The sequence below is a fragment of the Danio rerio genome, chromosome 17 (assembly GCF_049306965.1).
Source record: "Danio rerio strain Tuebingen ecotype United States chromosome 17, GRCz12tu, whole genome shotgun sequence".
NCBI lineage: Eukaryota > Metazoa > Chordata > Actinopteri > Cypriniformes > Danionidae > Danio > Danio rerio.
Window position 1 is genome coordinate 13,337,501 of NC_133192.1, and position 22,800 is coordinate 13,360,300.

Consider the following 22,800-nt stretch of genomic DNA (forward strand, 5'->3'; position numbering starts at 1 on the left):
TTAATGGTCATTTTGTGATAGAAGTGATATAATGCATGTTGCATAATCGTATTACAATTTATGGTGTTCTCATAATTTAATTGCCATGTAAATTATTTTGTGCAAAAAAAGTAATCCAAAGGTAATCAGAGTACTTTTCCTAAAACAAGTGATTTACATGGTTACCAACTAAACTCATGTAATAACTACAATTTAATCTAATTAAGCTAAAAGTAATCTTATATTTGTCAGAATGTGTTATAAAAATATGTAATCTATGTTGTTACTGACTACAATTATTATCATGCAATGTATGCATTCTAAAAAAACTCAAAGTAATCTGAAAGAAGTCCAAAAGTAATCAGAATACATTACCCAATTAATTAGTCTACAGTATCATGCAATTAATGTAATTTAATCATAATCTAAATAAGCAAAAAAGCAACATAAATAATCATTTTGCAGTACCTACTAAATGTAGTAGTCTACATTTTTACTGACTACAATTTTATCATGTAATTATTACAATTTATTAGTAATCTAATTAAATAAGCAAAAAAGTAATCCAAAAGTAATGAGAATACGGTATTTGAGTAATCTACATTGTTACTGACTACAATTTTCATGCAATAGCTACAATTTCTAATCTAAATAAGCAAAAAGTAATCCAAAAGTAATGAGATTACATTACCTAAATAAGTAATGTAAATTAGCAAAAAGTAATCCGAAAGTAATCAGATAACATTACCTAAATAAGTAATGTAAATAAGCAAAAAGTAATCCAAAAGTAATCAGATTACATTACCTAAATAAGTAATGTAAATAAACAAAAAGTAATCCAAAAGTAATCAGATTACACTACCTAAATAAATAATGTAAACAAGCAAAAAGTAATCCAAAAGTAATCGGATTACATTACCTAAATAAGCAAAAAGTAATCCAAAAGTAATCGGAATACATTACTTAAGTAATCTAAATGAGCAAAACTGAACCCAAATATATACATTTGTCTCTTGCCGAAACGATCGGTAACTATGCTAACTATGATTCATATGGTATATGACTGTATAATCCTCTGGTTAATGACTGTGTTTATTATTGAAAAGTTTATAAGACTTGTACATGAACGAGAATGTCATATGGATTGCTCAGGCATGTCTCTTACTAATAATCTGAAGTCCTATTGTAAGCATATAATTTGAATACTTTTTGATTATAAAACCATGACCCTCATGTGTTCAAATGAAATGTCCTGTTAATTCTTTTTTGCTTATTGTCATTAATGCATCTTGTGTTTTTATTCTGCCGAGTCTGTCTTTAACATGTTTCATTTTGAAGCAGTCTTACCGCGGTCATGTCAACATGAAGTTCAGTAATGTGTAGATGACAAGTACTCGAGGAGAGCTGTAGAAGTTTATTTTGTGTTTTATTTGTATGTTGTCTGGCTGGTTCAGACGACAACCGAATGTCTTATTGTGTGTGTTTTCAGTATTTATTTGAAGCAAAACAGAGTCTTTTAGAATCACGCGTTCTGGTGCATGCACTCTTTTACTGTCTGTACAGAGATTATTTGTGTTTGTTTTACCTGATTTTGACTTTGTGTAAATATATATCATGTAATGATTGCTGTATTTCCTAATTGTATGGTTCAGGTCTGTTTAGTTATTGTCTCGGGAGAACATTTTAAAGGTAAATGCAATGAGATGTCTTTGACCAAAAATTTGACCTGGTGAATAAATCTTATTGCTGGGACTGAAATGTCTGTATTTATTATTTATATGATGTTTAAATGATTTTAGGCTAATAGTTATTAAATTCAATAATTGTTAATTATTATTTATATACATTACATATACATTATTTATTTATATATATATATATATATATATATGTGTATATGTATATGTATGTATGTATATTTATATATATATATATATATATATATATATATATATATATATATATATATATATATATATATATATATATATGTATATGTATGTATGTATATTTATATACGTACATATGTTTATATATATATAAATATATATATTTAAAGTGTATATATATATATATATATATATATATATATATATATATATATATATATACTTTAAAAATACTTAAAATAAATTATTTTCTGTGCTTTATTTAATAATAAAATAGCATTTTATGCAAACCCATGGCTAATAAATGCATTTTAAGTAGCCTCTTAATTTAATATACATGATGGATATATTAATATAATTAAATATTAATATTATGTTAGTTATATTTAAATACTCCATTCATGCAACTTGAAACATTTGTACTGTAGCTACTATTCAAACAGTAGAAAATAGAAATAATAAAATCAATGAACACATTACATAACAAAACAAATATACAGTAACGCTGATCTTCCCAAAACATCTTCCGCCCACAAACTGCGTAGACCAATCAAGATGGAGAGGCAGGTACAAGCCGCACTGTTGTTTTCTAGCTGTATCACATGCGTATAATCGGTGCATTTCGTTTAAAATGTAAATGCTTTTTTGTGATTACAATTATTTCTAAACATATGTATGTATTGACGAAATCCTTCCACATCGTAGATATCTATCTTTTTTTTTTTTTTTGCTTATCAAAACAGAGGCTGCGTAATAGTGGACATTTGAAAGGCGTTTACTGATGAACTCCGGTTGTTGAGCTGTCAGGTGTTTCTCACTCCCTGTAGTCTGTCTCCTCCAGTCAGAACGGACAGCAGCTCCACAGCACTAAAGCCATGACGGCGTTCAGCACCTCACCCGGCAGACCCTACCACATTATCATCTTCGGCGCTTCGGGCTTCACCGGACAGTTTGTGGTGGAGGAAGTGTCCCGCTGCGCGTCCGAGGGACCCAATGGGAGCTTGAAATGGGCCGTCGCGGGCAGGAGCAAAAGCAAACTGGAGAAAGTAATCGAGCAAGCATCTGCAAATCTCAGTGAGTAAATAAAACAACTGCAATTTGTGTACATTTTAAATAAGTGAGCGAATCAAAAGTCAACTTTGCAGAGTTTAAGTAATGAGAATAAAGTGATAAATTGCGTAAAATATATACGGAACTAATAACTTATTTGTTACTTCATATTAATTGTGTTGTTTTTTATGGAAACTCATGTAAAAAGAGTTTTAACACTGATATATGATTTAAATTGTGATAAAGTTATTACGTTTTTTTAAAAAGTTATTACTCTTTATTTGCACATCAAAACACAACCATGGCATTATCATTGTTTTATACTGTGTTTGTGTTAAATCATAATGAATACTATTTTCTATGAACAATTATAGCATAGCATATTGTTTTTTAAATTAATAGTAAACTTTTAAATGAGTTTTTTGCATGGTTTTTACACTCTGTGGTTGTAATATAGAAAAACTACTGATTTGCAGTGTAGCATACAGTATGTGGTAATATGTTAGTAGTCTACTTAAAAAATATAGCGTTAACGTTATATATAAGTAAATGTGTGACATGTTTACTATTTATTTAAACTAATGTGAAAGTAACTTATGTGTTACGTTATTTTTTTTCCCTTTTTTTTTTAATTCGGCTTATATTTTATTTACCCAACACTGTTTACTTGTAACGTTACCTCAAAAACAAAACCGGGCAGCCAGCCAGCCTTATCTTTGTTTTTAACTGTGTTTCTATCAACCCTGCTGAGAAAAAAACGCTTAAACCAGCCTAGGCTGGTTGACTTCTTTTAGGCAGTTTACCAGCCTGGTTTTAGAGTGGTTTTGGCCATTCCAGGCTGGTTTCCAGCCATTTCCAGCCGGGTCTTAGCTGGTCAGACTGGAAGATGACCAGCCAAAACCAGCTGTTCAGCAAAAACTGTTCATTTTTGAGCCTGACCAGCTAAGACCAGGCTGGAAAAGGCTGGAAACCAGCCTGGAACTTGGCAAACCCCTCTAAAATTAGGCTGGTTGACCAGCTAAAGCCAGCCAACCAGCCTAGGCTGGTTTAAGCTGTTTTTTTTTTTCCAGCAGGAAAATCATAATGAATACTATTGTCTATGAACAATTATAGCATAGCATATATTTTTTTTAATTAATAGTTAATATTTGAGTGAGTTTATGTGCATGGTTTTTACAGTCTGTGGTAGTAGTAAAACTACTCATGAATTGCAGTGTTATTAGGAATCTATGTTAGTAATAAAGTAAGCAATTAAGTAGGCTACTTTAAAAATATAACGTTATATATAAGCAACTAAATGTGTGACATGTTTACTGTTTATGTAAAGTAATGTGAAAGTATGTGTTATGCTATCTTTTCCGTTTTTTAGGAGTAAAATCTGCTTTTTTTTTTTTTCCCCAACATTGTTTACTTGTACCTCAAAAACAAAACCATGGCACCCAAATTTTTACCGTTTACTGTTTTTACCGTATTTGGTAAATCATAGTGAATACCGTTATAGTATTTTTTATAGTATTTTTGCAATCTAAATAGTCAAAGATTGAACATGTCTACTAGGTTTACTGTATCATATTTACCATCTAAGTTTAGTTATTCTTTTATCTGAAAAACATTATAAACTGTAGGAGTGGCAAAACTTGGCAAAGTTGTGAGTGTTGGAGGGTTGCACTGATTGACTTTGTCAGCTCTGCAAAATAATAACTTCAACATCTCTAGTCTTGGAATAGAGGTTTTTTGACCACAACATAGGATCCCATAGTGTTTTTGCAGTCCAGTTAATGTCATACAAGGAGAAAAAAAATCATTTGAACTATTTGAGTTTGAGCTGTATCTATAAGAATTGTTGACCTATGTCTGTAGTTCATATGAATTGTCTTATCACTTTGCATTTATTCAAATTAGTATGACTTTATGGCAAGGTTATAATGCATACAAATAAATACTATTTGTAAATCATACCTCTGGGTTTTAAAGTTTGCAAAAGATTTTAAGACATGTACTTTGACAAGGTTATTATTATTGCATCAATTCTCAGTGTAATGGCCACTAACTAAAATAAAAGTACAAACATGAAAATAAATAAAAGCTAAAAGTGGGAAAAATGTGATAAAAGCACATATAATTTTTATTTAAAAATACAATTACTGAAATAAAAAAACATTAAAAATCTGCAAAATTAAAAATCTGCCAAAAAAATCTGTATTTCAATTACACAGCCAAAGATTGAACATTTTTATCTTATAAGATGTAAACATTCACCTTTTCTTATTTTTGATATAAGGGATCTACTGAATCATATTCTGCATCTAAATTTTGTTCTACTTTTATCATAAGTACAAGAGGAAACTGTAAACTGTAGGAGTGGCAAACTTGGCAAAGATCTGAATATGTTAGAAGGGTTGCACTGACGCATTTATATTGGACTGAACTCGATCTTCAGTGCTTTTAACTAAACCAAAATCATCCTTAATCTTGAGAAGGTAATACTTTTCTGCTGTAACATATTCATAGGATGTTGCATTGTTTATACTTGGTCTTCAGGGATGGTTTAATCAATGAAAGTGCAAATGTGGTATTGACTTACTGTCAATATAGAAAGTATTTGTCCATCTTTGGTTTGAATTATTGTGATTATGAGCAAATCAATTGATTTTTTCCATGGTTTGTCATTTATTTGCTAAAAATGAATCAGCTGTTTTGAATAAATTGTTTGAATGAATAATTCAGTTAATCAATCATTAGAAAAGTGACTTGTCATCAGCTCATGTCTTTAGCATCATTTTTATTCATCCATAACAGGCTTAAGTCAAAGTACCACATAATGTTGTTTTCTTTAGCAGAAAAAAAAGATATATTTCCTCATATATTTTGTCTTCCTCTGGAAAATGTTTTATTTATTTTAGTTTGGCTAAAAAAAAAAAAAATATATATATATATATATATATATATATATATATATATATATATATATATATATATATATATATATATATATATATATATATATATATATATATATATATATATATATATATGTCATGATCCCCAGCGATCTAACCACCAGAGGTCGCTGAAAAACATTCAAACTCACAAAAACTACAAATCCGCCATGTTATGGACTACAGATCCTAGTGATGCAATACACACACAACCGGTTCCTGATCCTGACTGATTGCAAGTACTGATTACACACACATATATGGCTCACTTTGAGACACACATTGCTGAGTCTTGTTATCTGTATAGTGACATTACAATGCATTTATTTTGTCTTGCTTTACCTTGTTTTTGATCCTTGCCTTGTTTATTTGTTTAATCCTGTTTGCTGCCTGCCTCTGACCATCTGCCTGCCTTTGACTATGACCCTGGATTGTTCTCATACATCTGTTTCCTCCTGTGTTGATCATTGCTTGCCTGACCATCCTGTTTAATAAACCTGCATTTGAATGAAAAAATAAAAAATTTTACCAAGTTACACAAAAACCCCAAAAACAGTTTCTGTAAGCAAGTATTTTACAGTACTTTAAAAATACTCATAAATGTATCTGTCAGTTTTTCAAACTATTCTTTTTAATTTGCCAAAATAACACAAGTGGCAATCTCACAGCTGTCACATCCATAACGGAAAAGTGTCACATTCATAACGTCACTTTTTCCTCATAAATGTGAAAATATTAAAGAAAATAAAACCCATATTTTTTGTTCTATATAGAGACAACTCTTATCCTTTTTATTATCATTGTTTCTTTTGGGTTGTGTAATCTACATATATACATATATATATATATATATATATATATATATATATATATATATATATATATATATATATATATATATATATATATATATATATATATATATATATATATATATATATATAGTTGAAGTCAGAATTATAAGCCCCCTTTTCATTTTTTTTTCTTTTTTAAATGTTTCCCAAATGATTCAATTCATTTAATTGTCAGCTTAGTCCCTCTATTAATCCAGGGTCGCCATAGCGGTATGAACCGTGTGTGTGTGTGTGTGTGTGTGTGTGTGTGTGTGTGTGTGTGTGTGTGCACATATTTATTAGTTTTGTCTATGCAATCATGATACATCATGTTTTACTAGTTATTTTGCAAGACATTCCAATCCACCTTAAGTGCAATTAATTAGGTTAACTATTTAATTAGGCAAGTCATTGGACAACAGTGGTTTGTTCAGTAGCCAACTGAAAAAAAAAAAAATTATATATATATATATATATATATATATATATATATATATATATATATATATATATATATATATATATATACATACATATATTTAATATATTTAGATTTATTATATTAAAATACTAAATTATTGATGATATTTTTTTATTTGATCTAGACTATCTTTGCATCTCTTCAGTGCATTCATCATGCCAACGAATAAATTTGCCTTAAATACAACCCAGTATTGTTTGCATAATTACACTGAACGTGCAGTATATTGTAATCAGTGTGATGTCTGAAATGTTTGTCCTCAGGTAAACCGGAGCTGAAGACTGAGGTGGATATTATAGTTGCAGATGTCAGTGATCAGGAGTCACTGGCTGCCATGTGCAAACAGGCTGTCATTGTGCTCAGCTGTGTTGGGCCTGTAAGTACCATCCTCAATCGCTTATTATGTGTGTGGGGGCAGCCTTTTTTATATAGTGGATTTGTCATAAAGCATAAGGTAATGATACGTTTATTTATTGAAATATAGCACCATGATGTTTGCAAAGCTTGCTACATCAGGCTGATAAGTGTGTGTGATTATGTGTGGTGGTGCAATTCTGCTCTCCTATAACAAGATAATAAAGTTTGTACTTTGAGCCTTGCATGAGGCTTTTTAGATCATCTTCAATTTTGAAAAAAAATAAATACATTTTATGTCCTATACAGTTGAAGTCAAAATTATTAGTTTTATTTAACTTTTTCAAATATTTTCCAAATGATGTTTAACAGAGCAAGACATTTTTCTTTTTTTTTATTTTTTATAATTCAACCTTTTTTATAGTTCAACAGCCAAGAACAAAGAACACACTTTACACTACACATACATATGTTACATGTTACATATTCAGCCACCTGTCACACCAAGTAAATTCAACTAAGAAAAACAACGTATAGCAAACATGGAAATTAAGGTTTTGGCAGAGCAAGACATTTTTCACAGTATTTCCTATAGTATTGTTTTCTTCTGGAGAATTATTATTTTTTTATTTCAGCTAGAATAAAAGCAGTTTTTTATTTTTTAAAGTATTTTAAGGTAAATATTAATCTTCATTTGTTTAATGACTTACCTAACTACCTTAACTTGCCTAATTAATCTAGTTAAGTCTTTAAATGTCACTTTAAGCTGAATAGTAATAACTTGAAAAACATCTAGTAAAATAATATTTACTGTCATCATGGCAAAGATAAAATAAATCAGTTATCAGAAATTAGTTATTAAAACTAATATGTTTAAAAATGTGTTGAAAAAATCTTCTCTCTGTTAAACAGAAATTGGGGAAAAATATACAATGGGGCTAATAATTCTTCTTAGTATTAATGAATTATTATAATTCTTACTTCAACCGTATTAGTGAGGATTGTTTTTTCAGGTTTTTTTTAGATAACTGTACATATTGTGAAATAATATGTACACTATTATTCAAAAGTTTGTGTCAGTAAGTCTATAGTAAGTCATTCCTGCATTTAAAAAAATATGAAAAGTGTTGGGATAACGCATTTAAAGTAACGCAAATGACATAATAATATTACTTTTCTAAGTAACAAGTAAAGTAATGCATTACTTTAAAAAAATAGGTAGTAATTTTTGAGTTACCTTATTTAAAAATGTAACTCGATTTACTTTTTAGATTAATTAATACGCTTTAAAAATAGTTTGCTCAATTAAAAAAGAGTGAAATCATGTTAAATCACACTCAATGAGTAAATGTGCTTCCTGCGGGAACAGACAAAAAACAAGATGGCAGAGTCTTACATTTCTGTGGAGGAAGTATTCTCATTATTCTGAACACATGGAAGAAAAAGGGATAGTCTCAATGGACAGTGACAATAATTCAAAGGGATACAACAACTTTCATTAATCTGTATATACTGCATGTATAGCGTTAGGAAGTTTTCCAGAGGTAACATTATTCACTAGGCGATGCAGTGGCGCAGTAGGTAGTGCTGTCGCCTCACAGCAAGAAGGTCGCTGGTTCGAGCATCGGCTTATGCGTTTCTGTGTGGAGCTTGCATGTACTCCCAGCGTTCGCGTGGGTTTCCTCCAGGTGCTCTGGTTTCCCCCACATTACAAAGAAATGCGGTAAAGGTGAGTTGGGTAGGCTAAATTGTCCGTAGTGTATGAGTGTGGGTGAATGAGTGTGTGTGGATGTTTCCCAGAAATGGGCTGCAGCTGGAAGGACATCTGCTGCATAAAAAACGTGCTGGATCAGTTGGCAGTTTATTCCACTGTGGCGACCCCGGATTAATAAAGGAAATAAGCCGACAAGAAAATGAATGAATGAATGAATGAATGAATGAACATTATTACATGTTTTATTCGTTTTTTTTAAGGTAAATGAATGTTATACCGTGTGTCATAAAATGCAGAGCTCCTCTATTAGTTAGTTAACTCTAATTAGTTTAGTTCTGAAAGAGATCAAGCCGTCGGCATGTATGAAAAAGTAACTCAAAAGTGACTTTTTTGTGGAGTAACTCAATATTGTAATGCATTACTTTGTAAAGTAACTTTCCCCAACACTGAATATGAAATACATATATAAAAAAATTACAATTTAGAATATATTTTAGTTATGATTAGGGCCAGACGGAATCTGTGAACATTTTTAGCTATTTCTGCAGAATTTTTTTTTTTTAATCTGCAGATTTATGTGGAATTATTTTGGAAGTATTATAACTAAAAACTTAATAAATGAAATGAAGAATAATATTGTTTTTTAACTTTTATTTAATGTTTATATTGCAAATCTTTCTAGATCCACTTATTTTGTAAACAAAGCAAACCTCTCATATATTGCATCTACTGAAAGACAGAAAATATGACTTTATAAATATGACTAAACTTTATTGTAAATAAATTAAATGAACACTTTCATATTTGTCAATAATATTTCTGAAAATAAATTAAAAACTGAATGAATTTAAATTTACACAAGTAAATAAATAGAATCAATGATGGGCTAAAAATCTGCGGATTTCTGCACACAGATTTCGTGTGGGCCTAGTTATAATATAGTTTAACGTGTAACTTAATTCCTTTTGTTGTGAATTTTCAGCATCAATACTCCAGTCTTCAGTGTCACATAATTCTTCAGAAATCAGTGCAGAAATCTATGCTGAAGAAAAAAGTTTTTAGATTTATTTACCTACACTTATTTTTATTTTTACAGTATAGGTTTTTTGGTGAATCTGTTGTCAAGTCTTGTGTGGAGAACGGAGCTCACTGCCTTGATATCTCTGGAGAACCACAGGTGCTTTTCCTGACACTCTGACACTTATATTATTTATTTACAGTACTTATTTATTTTCATTAAAGATCGAAACTATCTTTCAGTCATCCCGATGTCATCGTAACCTATTTATTTCAATAATATGTATATTAGTAATATTTGCCTGAGAGACATACTGTATGATATGTAACAAATGAGGGTAAAGAAAAGTTATTTAAAAGCCATTTTGATTAAAAGTGAGTATTTTCACTTGCACTGCAATTTTGTCAGTTACCGGTATGCGTGGCCATTATAGATACATTGGTCTGCTTATTAATCTGTGTAAATGATGTAAAAACATATGTAAGGTGCTAAATTATATAGAGAAGGTCTGAGTAAGCAAAAAGGATATAATATATTGACAAACTGAATTTAAAAGGTTTTATTGTTATATCTGCTTAATTTGTTATAACTTTTGGGTCTTTAGTACTCTTTTTTTTTTTTTTTCTGGTTCAACCAATTAGTACAGGCCAAAAGATTACAATATTATATCATATTCATTTCCAGAAGCAATAATCAGCAAAAAATGCTATATTCATTCAGGTCAGTGATATTGTTCACATTAGTTTTCTCCAACATGATCGACTGATGATGCGACCGTTGAAAAAGTATGTTCTATGTAGTATTATTATGAGTAATAATGAGAATTGGAATTCTGATGTTCTACATCTGCAATTTTGTCTTCTTCAAATGTTTTACGATGTCAGTTGCGTTGCTTCATTCCCATTTATAATTCCTGTCACATGGCCTTATGGGATGGTAAAGAAATAGTGGAAGAAATAGGTCATGCATTACTTCTCTCCTACTGTTTTTTGAATATTATGAATTTGAACACAATCGCTCACTTAATGTTTCTCATGTGCTATATTGTAGTGAAATAAGCAGTTTTCGGGTGCAGCAATATTCTTTGTATAAATGTGGCTAATTGTAAGATATAGTAAGGAAATATATCACTCAAGCAAGAGCACCGTCTTCATACAGTAAATATTAGCGGCATATAATCGTTCAATAAGCACAAATTTAACTATTTGTCAGGGACTCGATGCATTTAGAAACACTTGCTTTATTTCTAAATAATTCAGTTATTTTGAACGAATCATTTTAATGGGTGTTTAATGCCATAACAGACACACACTAGTGGTTTTAGTGTCATATTTATTTGTCTACACTAAATAAAATATCTCAATTGGCAATGTGTATCATATAAATGGGCTCTGTTTTGATAGTTTTGTTGAACATCATATTGGTTTTAGTTTCTGGAGGGGATGCAGCTAAACTACCATGACCAGGCTGCTGATAAGGGGGTCTACATTGTGGGAAGCTGTGGTTTCGACTCCATTCCTGCAGACATGGGTGTCATCTACACCCGCGACCAGTTCAAAGGTATGTTTGGCAAATATTATATTATATTATATTATATTATATTATATTATATTATATTATATTATATTATATTATATTATATTATATTATATTATATTATATTATATTATATTATATTATATTACACTTTTTATACTTTATTAATAATCTGTAGCAAACGATACTGGAGGTCAAATGTTTGGATCAATTAAGGGTTATTTTACTTTTTAAAAAGGTCTCTTGATATCTCCAAGGCAGAATATTTGATTAAAAATACAGGTAAAACCCCAGTATTGTGATCTATTAAAACAATTTCAAATATCTGTAAATGTAACTTCTTTCTGTGATAGTACATCAGTCTTCAGTGTCACATGATCCTTCAGAAATTGTTCTGATTGTTCGGATTTGGTGCTCGGAAGTTTTCAGTGTTCAGTTATTTTGCTGCTTTTTCATGATTACATAAGCCACATAAGACTCCTCATAAGCATTTATTATATATACATTAATTTGACATCTAAGTGAAATGTTTGAAATAATATGAATGCTGTTTATTTTATTTTCAGGGACACTGACAGCAGTTGACAGCTTTCTGACTCTAGGCTCAGGCCCAGAGGTTGGTGTTTTTTGTGTTTTAAACCTAAAATCCAGAAGAATTAAAGATCTGAACACTTGAAAATCAATGTTTTTCAAAGCCTTTATGAGTTAATCTCAGCTGATCCACATCATGTGTCCACAGGGAGGCTGCCTTAATGATGGTACCTGGCAGTCTGCCATCTATGGTTTAGCAGACAAGGGCAAGTTGAAAACCCTCAGGAAAAAGTTTGGTCACAAGCCTCTTCTTGTGGTCGGGCCAAAAATCAAACGGAAGTGTGTACAGCAACAGCAAACAGACTTTGTTTCATATGTATTTGCAGTACAGGGTTTTGCACCAAAGATGCAGCTTTTTATGACCCTTTTTAGCCTCTCTTTACCCAATTAATTTAAAGGTCCTGTGAAGTGCTTTGAAAATGTGTATTTTTGTTAGATGTATGGCGTATTTTCAACTGAAACACCAAGACAAGGTGGGACAAAGAGTAGCTCCTCCTCTTTTTACAGGGACTATAAGCATCCTTGTTAAATAAACTATATTTTGAGTTGTCTGTAAGGTCTAAAATTCAAAAGCAAAAAGTTTATAATGTACTGAAATATTGCCTGGTTGGTCATTAAATATTTTAAATCGGTCTTAATTTTACTATGTCCATGTAAAGCTACCCAATTGGCCAACACCCATCCAATCAGCAGCAATCCATCTCAAATAAACTTTTAGCCCCGGTCAGATCACATGATTTTGGCACGATTTTGGCATGATTTCCTTGACATTGGGTCTTGTGAGGATTCGTAAACGACAAATGAGCATCGTGACACAAGATTCAATTGTTTCTTCTCGTGTAATATGGCATATTTACGACAACCAATACCATGCCTGCGATGCCTCACGACACTATCGCAGAAAGTCTAGCATGTTTAATTTTTTTTCTCGTTCTTCATGACAAGTTCCGCCACATGGGTGACACTGTGCATTAGGAGCACAGAATTTCTCGTTATCTGAGCGAGTGCTGCCGTTAATGCACCGGTCAGGTAATAAAAAAAATAGGCTGGATATTTACTTATGGGTGGCTGGGTCACGGGTGGATAAGATCAATCATTGGTTATGCAAGTTATAACTATTTTTCTAAAATATTAAGGCGTTTTAAGCAATTGTATCTGACAGACTGGCGCAAAAATGCAGACATCTCACAACCAGTTTTTGAGTTCTCTCATCCTTCTCTCAGAGTTTGTTCTTCCGAGGTAATCCGGAAACCTGTTTAGTGCTGCAAATACATATTAAAAGCCTGTTCTGCTTATTCAAATTTGTCATTAAGAGTGAAGACAATTTAATGTAGGCTTCTCTGAAATTGTGAATATTTCACTTTAATTTTATTTAAGGTAGATTATTATTTTATTTAACAAAGCAACAAAATCTCATGACAATTCGTGTTTTGGCACTGAAGCATATAGCGGACATGTTTTGAAGCACTTCACCTCAAAGGTTTTTCGATATTCTTGTATATCTAGTAGATAACTGACCAACAAAAAATACATTAGAATTAAGAAACATTAGAATTAAGAATTAAGATAAATTCATTATAACAAACGAAATTTGTTTCAAAAAGAAATATTGTTATATCAACACTTGTGACTGCATTGGGAAATAATGCTCGTCGTAGATGTCACGGGATGACGGATGGTGAAGGAATGTGTAGTCTGGCACATTTGTTACCCATGACGAGTCAAGATTTTGTCACGAAAAAAATCGCATAATCTGACACACTGACTTTTGTAACAGACAATAAAAATTGTGTGATCTAACCGGGGCTTAAAAAAAATTCATTTTTTTTTTTAAATGGGGCAAGTAAAAAAAATTCCACTGACCCAACCTAGCCATTAAAAAAAATCCTTAGAGCTTAGCCCTGTATAAGTCTGAAATTTTATTCATAATGGTCTTAAAAAGGTCTTAAATTTGACTTGGTGAAGCCAGCAGAAACCCTGGTATATCTATGCATTTTAAATGGCTGTGTAGATGATCTATAGGCAAGGATTAATGTGCAAAACTTGAATTTCTCTCTCTCTCCAGGGGTTTGCTGTTTTACAGTAGTGAGGTACAGCAGTATGCAATTCCCTTCATGGGCACAGATCCATCAGTGGTGAAAAGGACCCAGCGTTATCTGCATGAAGAACTCAATGAAACTCCGGTATATGAAAATAATAAAAGGGGTACACATACAAACAAGTAAACATGGAAATACAGTCAAGCTAGGAGCAAAAAATATATACCATAGAATAGAAATTCAGGATAAATTATTGATGTAATGCCAAAAAGGTGTCCATAGCTGCCAGAAGTCATCTGACTTTTGATGTATATCATAAGTGAGTTTCTCAAGTGGAAATAACACACATACTTGAGACGACCACATTTGAAAGGAAGGCACCTGAGGAGATGACGACAATAAAAGTATACATTTCTTTGCCAGACAGACCAAAATTAAAAACAAATGTTTGGTGTGGGGGTTCTCTACTCCACCATACAACAAATACAATTCTAGAGAAAAATTTAATTTTGAAAATAATTATTTTTAAAAAGTCAATTGTTTTTTTAAAGAAAAGTGTTCAGTAAAAACACTGAAAACACTTTTTACTTGTTCAGTAAAAAGTTATACAGCTATATTTTGCTTGTTTTAAAAAAAATAATTATTTAAAATTTGTAACTGAGAAATTGTTAATTTATTTGTTTATTTGTGGTGTGGCCAGAGGAAAAAATAGGTAAATCCTTAGTGTTGAGCCCTGAAAAGTCTTGTGAAACAATAGCTAATTGCAAAGACACTATGAAAACACAAACCATTTGCTCATGCTCACTGAGCAAGGTCATAGAACACACAAAAAGTGAAATGAATGAGGACTCATGTGGACATAATGCAAAATGTAAATTAACTCATTTTAGGCATGCCAAACTCAAATGTATGCATTTAAAATGCAAATTGTGGCTAGTGAAAATGACGAGTGGCTTGTAATGTTGAAAAACTACTAGCCACAGTGGCTGGTTGGTGGTTAAAAAGTTAATGTTAAGCCCTGATTATAACATTTATGTTTACTGCATAACGTAATGCCAAGCCAACAAGTTTTCTTATTTGTTGTTGTCTTCTGTGGTAAACAAACAAACATGTGTCATGTGGAGCCAACGATCAGTCAAGAAGTTGTCCAAAATGCACATAAGCAGCCTCTTGAAGTTTATAATTTAACATTTTGAAATATTTTTGTTGCAAAACACGTTGATCCGCTTCATAAGAGATGCATTAAAGGTTAGTTTTACAACAGATTTAAGCACTTTTGCAAGCTTTAAAAAAAGTGGACATCACCCAACACAATTCTACAATATGAAAGGGACAGGATACAATCTGAAAGAAGAGCGTCCTACACTGAAAAAAAAGTTTATATGGGCTAAATTTAAACAAAACAAATTAAATTAAGTAATGTTCAACTTTGTTTTAATTCAGTCCAAATAAATTGTTTGCAACCACTTTCCTTAAGAAATTGAGTAAATGCAATGAATCAGTTTTTCAGTGTATACGCTGAGGATGCCTTAAGAATAAATTATAGGGTCATTTTCCTTTTAGACTTGTGGCATCTTTCTTGATTTAACACTATAATTACGATTACTGCAATATGAATTTGATTGTCATACATATTGTTTTTTATTTTGTGTGTACAGGTTCAGTACGGGGCGTACGCAGGTATTGGTGGGATTTCCAACGTTTTCAAATTTCTCATCGGTGGATTTATGTTCTGTTTGCTTGCGTTGTGCAGTTGTGGCAGAAAACTCCTCATTAAGGTAAAACATATGGATGTGTGGAATCCACATTACTGCATTTGTTTTAAAGTCGATGTCGTTTGGGGATCTTATTCACATTTATACTTCAACCCACAGTATCCAGGGTTCTTCTCATTCGGCCTCTTCTCCACAGAGGGTCCTACTAAAAAACAGGTCAGATTATCTGTTATATTATCTTGCAAGATCACAATTCTATCATGTAAATGTAATATGCGCACTGCAGATAGAGGACGCTTCTTTCCACTTCATCTGTTTGGGAGACGGTTACACTGAAGGCCAGGACCCCAGCAAGGGCAAACCCAATGGCAAGATCCGTACTGAGGTCAAAGGACCAGGTACTGTATTAGTTCATATTAGCAAAGACGAAAAGCTGATTCAATTCTTAATTCTAAAATCTATTTTGTGTGTGTTGTTTTTTAGAGATAGGATATGTCACCACACCGATCACTATGGTTCAAGCAGCCATTACTATGTTGAATGAACCAGACTCCCTTCCACAAACGTGAGCTCTGCCAACTTATTTACACTTTATAATGAGATTTTGCACACATCATGCATCACGCACATCATTAAACCGAGTTCGTACAGGAAAATGCTTGAATTTTAATTTTGAAAAATGCTTTGATTTTGTATAAATTGCATAAAAATGTAATTGTGTTGCTTTCATAACAGAATCAGAAAGAGCTTTATTGCCAAATATGTTCACACATATGAGGAATTTGCTTTCGTGACAGAGCTTCTACAGTGCAACAGAATTACAGAGACAGGACAAAAAACAGATAATAAATATATTTTAAAATTAGAAGTAAGAAGTGAATGCAAATATAGTATATAATAAGTGTAATATATAAGTGTATGGACAGGTATATTACTTATTATAATGTTACATGTGCAACTGTTATCTGTAAATTGGCATGTTAAGCATACCTGTCAACATTGGGATGTGAAAATAAGGGATATGCCCACCGTAATAAGGGATTCCCCCAACCATTATATGACTGTTTTGAGGATTGTATAGGATGGGCGACGGCACCTGTAATCAAAAGGAAATGCAATTGCGCCATTTTTTATATTTATTTATAAGAGTTTTCATTCCTAAACTAAGCGAAAGCACAGAAGGCTCACGTTTTAGAGCAAGGGGCGACCCCTGTTGGTTCGGCGGTATGGTTGAGTATAGGGAGGATCGGCTGTTCAGAGAAAGACTGAAAATACAGGAGAAGTATGGGAAAATACTTTTACAGGATGATAGCAGGATAGAACAGTAAAATACGGGAGAATCCCGGTAAAAACGGGAGGGTTGACAGATATGATGTAAAGTGTGTTGTTAAATAAGTGGATATGTTTATAAAACGTGTATATCAAGTAGTGAGGTTGGTTTCACAATTATCATCAAGTATTCATGAGATTGATTGCCTGAGGGAAGAAACAGTTTCTGTGTTGGGCTGTTCTGGTGCGCAGTGCTCTTTAGCGTTGACCAGAAGGGAAAAGTTCAAAGATGCAGTGTGCTGGGTATGAGGGGTCCAGAGTGATTTTGGCTGCCCTCCTTCTCCCTTTAAATAAGTACATTTTTTGGAGAGTATGGAGGGTTGTACCAATGATTCGCTCAGCAGTCCGAACTATTCGACGTAGTCTTCGGAGGTCGGATTTGGTAGCTGAGCTAAACCAGACAGTTATTGAGGTGCAGATGACTGATTTAACAATGAAGGTGTAGAACTGTTTCAGCAGCTGTACTTCCTCAGTTGACGAAGAAAGTACAGCCTTTGTTGAGCTTTTTTGACATTGGTCTCAATGTAAGTGTCCCACTTCAGGTCCAGACAAATGGGGGTGCCCAGGAACCTGAATGACTCCACTGCTGCCACAATGCTGTCCATGATGCTCAGTGGGGGGAGAGCAGGGGGGTTTCTCCTGAAGCCCACTATCATCTCCACTGTTTTGAGCATCTTGAGCTCCAGGTTGTTGTGACTGCACCAGACAGCCAGCTCCTTAACCTCCTGTTTGACCCGCCATCGTCCTGAATGAGGCCGATAAGTGTGGTGTTGTCTGCAAAGTTCAGGAGCTTGACAGAGGAGTCCTTTGAAGTGCAGTCATTCATGTACAGGGAGAAGAGTAGTGAGGGGAGGACACACCCCTGGGGGGCGCCAGTGCTAATTTTGTGGGTACTGGATGAGAATTTTTTACTAGCTTCACCAGCTGCTGCCTGTCCATTAGAAAGCTGTTGATCCAGTGACAGACAGAGGTGGGCACAGAGAGCTGAGTTCATTTGGGCAGGAGAAATTTTGGGATGATAGTGTTAAAAGCCGAGCTGAAATCAACGAACAAGATCCTCCCATAGGTCCCTGGTCTGTCTTGGTGTTGCAGAACATACTGCAGTCCCATATTGACCGCATCATCCACAGACCTGTTTGCTCTGTGGGCAAATTAATGAGAGTCCAGTGAGGGTTCAGTGATGTCCTTCATGTGGGCCAGGGTCAGTTTTTCGAAAGCCTTCATGACCACAGATGTTAGCGCCACCGGTCTGTAGTCATTTAGTCCTGTAAGATTGGGTTTCTTTGGGATGGGGATGATGGTGGAACGTTTGAGGCAGGAGGGCACTTCACACAGCTCCAGTGATCTGTTGAAGATCAGGGTGAAGATGGGGGCCAGTTGGTCAGCACAGGATTTTAAACAGGCTGGTGTTATTAAATCTGGGCCTAGTGCTTTTTACCTCTTCTGTTTCCGAAAGACCTGGCGCACATCATGTTCACTGAAATGAAGTGCAGGTATGGGGGAGGCAGGGGGTTGTGGAGGTGTTAATAGTGGCATGAAGAGCTGTTCAGAGTGGGTGTGGGGGGTTTTCTCAAACCCGAGTAGAAAGGCTTACAGTTAATAAACAGTGCCTCTAGATCTGAACAGCACATCTTTTGTAAAACTGTTACATCTGTACACCACCTTTTATTGATGTAAAAGCACGTCCCGCCACCTTGCGATTTCCGCATCGATTCTTTGTCACGATCCACTCTGAACAGCTGATAGCCCGGTAGGTGAAGAGCGTTGTCCGCCATGGTGTCGTTTAGCCAGATTGCCATGAGACACAGAGAAGCTGACATGTTAATTCGTGGTGCACTAACTAATGTTAACACGCCTGAATTCGCATTTTAATAATGAATCAGTGAATGTTGAACTATGATTAATAAATTCTGTATGAGTATCGTTCATTCTTAATTCATGATAGTAAATGCATGAACTAACATTAATGAGACTAATGAGACCTTATTGTAAAGTGTGAGCGCATAACCTGACACAAATTCAAATCCTGAATGTTTGTTATTGGTTGCCTCCACAGTGGCGGTGTTTACACTCCAGGAGCGACATTTGCCAAGACCACCCTCATCAAACGCCTCAACAAACATGGCATCGAGTTCTCTGTCATTTAAGTGGGAGATTAAACGCACAACCAGCTCAGCTTCTGAAGCATCTAATCGTTTGCTTGATTGAACGCAGAGAAATCTCGTTGCTATATGGAGCTTCCTATACAGTGTTGCTGTTTCCAGTTTAGTGTGCTGGCCTGCGCACACTGGGATGGTTTATTAGCATGCACTTTGTTCTGATGACTGCGAATTTTGCACAAATCTTTCCATTTAATCAGCCGATTCCGTTTAAAAATTGGATATTAATCGTGTTGTTTTTATCACTAACAGAAATGCTAGCTCTCGCAGATGACAGACATCTTTAAAAAGATATTCCAAGCACTCCCAAAGGTTGAAAGAAAATGGTTTAAGAAACCAGCACTGCTTTTTTTTGTCATTGTAATTTGTTAGATTTGTGAATCCTATTGCAGAACTGCACTAATGCAAGAAATGAGAAGAAAAAAACATGTTTTAGAGACCAATAAACCAGTGAATTGTCTGAAAGATTGCAGAATACTGTTCTTGTTTGTTTGTAACAAAATAAAGAACATATCAAACCGTATTTCAAGATGTAAGCTAAGAGCTGTGTGTCTCATATTACTGATGATATGTATTTTGTATTGCTCATATGTTCATACAGTTTTTGTTTGCTTTGTATTTTATGATATGTAACAAAGTCTCAGCTTATAAAATCTATAGATATTCACATTAGACGTCACCTACGCTATTGTTGTCTATTGGAAGGAATGCGTCATCAGAGCCGCCATTCAAAGGGTAGTACTCTTTGAAATAAATGTGGGACCAAGATGCAGTGGAGGCCTGGCCATCCGGAGATATAGACATGGATATAGACAGATTTCCGGTGGTCATATGCAAATATTTTTTTTAAATTATGAAAATTATAATTTTACATCACTTTTCATGGATGGATAAGTGACCACACAGGTAATGCCGATAAAGAGTGTGTGTTTGTGTGCATGGATGTGTATTATCCTCCCTCCCTGTTAAATTTGATCTAACCCATGTCTTGCAACCCCCCCCCCCCCCCCCTCTTCCGCTTTCACTTTTAATTCTAACAAAGAGAGCAATATGTTTGTGAATGAATCTCCGTTATGAACAACTCGTCTGAACCATCAATATCCCTGCGTCAATGGGCACAACCACCTTTCTGATCTAAATAACATTTGTAATATTCAATAATTATTGAGGGTGGACTGTATGCACATTGAGGGGAAGGCACTGTGTTATCATTATCAGTCACCCTTATAAGTTACTTCAAAAACAAGCAGTTGCTTCACTTAGACAACAAAGTTTTTGGCATCACTTGTCATATTTCATTTACATGTTTGCTGATTTTATTCAACAAAACTACCATAAGCCTAGAGTTTAGTGTGAGTTGGTGCTACTTTGCATTATGGTGCAGTGAGTGACTGTATTATCATCAAGTTACATGATTAGCACAAAAGTTTGTAACATACAAGAATGTATATATATATATATATATATATAAAAAAAAACGAAATCTTACATATGAAATGTTCTGCCTTTATGCTTTTTCTCCTTACCCTGGGCAGCCCAAAAGTACAGCATTTTCAGGTAAAGTCTATCTATGCACATATTTTCCGGATATTTGTAAATAAATGACTGAAAAGCGTGTGGTCTGTCTGTGTTTCTGTCCGTCAGATCACTCCAGCTGCTGGGCTCGTGTCCATTTTTGAAGAGGAGAGTCTCTCTGGAAGGAGAAAACAGCTCAGCTCCTGCTGCTCCCAAACCTGTGTCCAAAAGAAAGGTCAGTTTCCGAGAGCCTGACGAGGGTTGTGTGAAGCACCAGAAGCAGACCATGTTAGATTAATTTGAATATATTTTGGTTATTGTTGATATCCAGGAATTTTCTACTGTACTTTCTTTTTTTACCAAAGAGACTAGAAAACTCTGAAGAATTCATTATAATTGTTTGTTTTATTAATATATTATTATTATTATTATTATTATTATTATGTTTGAATTATAATTTTTTATTGAAATGGCCAAATTGTGACTGAGGACAGTTAAATGTGCTGGCCAGTTTTTTTATTTTTTATTTTTTGTCTAATAAATGACAGTAGGCTACAGTTTTTTCTTTTTACTTTAAAACCTTAACAGATTGCTATTTATTCCTAATCATAAATTTGCATTTTAAAAATTAGTCTTGTTAATTTTTTTATTGCAGTTTTTTATGAAATATTTTTAGTAGCCTACATCAAAAAGTGTTGTTATGATGACATCTGACTAGCTAATCCAGCAAAAAAAAAAAAAAAAAAAAAAATACTAAAATGCTGTATTTATATCTCATAGTTAAATAGAAACTGTAGAGTAAAACTGCAAAAAGGTCTACTTTTTGAGAAAAAAAGAACCACCCCTTTCACCAGGCTGGGTACGGGCCTGTATATCATGTAATGATTGTTGTATTTCCTAATTGTATTCAGGTCTGCTTAGTTATTGTCTCGGGAGAACATTTTAAAGTTAAATGCAATGAGATTTCTTTGACCAAAAATTTTACCTGGTGAATAAATCTTATTGCTGGGACTGAAATGTCTGTATTTATTATTTAGATGATGTTTAAAAGATTTTAGGCTAATAATTATTAAATACAGTAATTGTTAATAATTATTTTTACACACACACACACACACATATATATATATATATATATACACACACACCACCTGACAAAATTTTATTGTAAACAAACACGGTTTGACTAAGCCGACAGCCAGCAAAACTGCTGTGTTTGAGACTTGCAAGACAAAGGCAAAGGCCTCTAGATTACGCTTATTTTACCAAAATAAAATATGGTCATGCCTTGATTTTTAATGATTTAATTACGACAGTAAGGTCTGACTCTGCCTAGACAAAAGTCTTCTCACTTAACAGGAATAATGTCCAGTATAGAATGTAAAGTCATGGTGCAGTGGAAAAATATTGAATATTGTGTCTGACTCCCATGAGCTTGGAGGACTGCATTCATACATCTCTGCAATGACTCAAATAACTTATTAATAAAGTCATCTGGAATGGCAAAGAAAGAGTTCTTGCAGGACTCCCAGAGTTCATCAAGATTTTTTGGTTTCATCTTCAATGCCTCCTGCTTCATCTTACCTCAGACATGCTCAATATTGTTGATGTCTGATGAATGGGCTGGCCAATCCTGGAGCATCTCGACCTTCTTTATTT

The 22,800-nt window shown here is 33.5% G+C and overlaps 1 protein-coding gene across 2 annotated transcripts; it reads left to right on the forward strand.

Annotated features, from left to right (window-relative positions):
• The first annotated feature begins 2,402 nt into the window (after positions 1–2,402).
• sccpdha.2 (saccharopine dehydrogenase a, tandem duplicate 2) lies at positions 2,403–20,149 on the forward strand. 2 transcript variants are annotated; one of them, XM_073927419.1, is made up of 13 exons: positions 2,403–2,435; positions 2,696–2,942; positions 7,435–7,547; positions 10,336–10,416; positions 11,688–11,817; positions 12,360–12,409; positions 12,533–12,663; positions 14,450–14,567; positions 16,082–16,201; positions 16,298–16,354; positions 16,425–16,536; positions 16,622–16,703; positions 19,524–20,146. In XM_073927419.1, the coding sequence occupies exons 1-13, from the start codon at positions 2,424–2,426 to the stop codon at positions 19,612–19,614; spliced, it is 1,344 nt and encodes a 447-aa protein (XP_073783520.1). In that variant the 5' UTR covers positions 2,403–2,423; the 3' UTR covers positions 19,615–20,146. The 2 variants fall into 2 exon arrangements, with proteins under 2 accessions (XP_073783520.1, NP_001107908.2); NM_001114436.2 differs by lacking the exon at positions 2,403–2,435 and having other exon boundaries at positions 2,669–2,942; positions 19,524–20,149.
• The last annotated feature ends 2,651 nt before the right edge of the window (positions 20,150–22,800 follow it).

Bases quoted from the DNA above. Each gene is read 5' to 3' on its own strand.
- sccpdha.2 (XM_073927419.1), top strand. The intron at 12,664-14,449 runs GTGTGTACAGCA...CTCTCTCTCCAG, and splicing joins GGGCCAAAAATCAAACGGAA to GGGTTTGCTGTTTTACAGTA. The intron at 16,202-16,297 runs GTAAAACATATG...TTCAACCCACAG, and splicing joins GCAGAAAACTCCTCATTAAG to TATCCAGGGTTCTTCTCATT.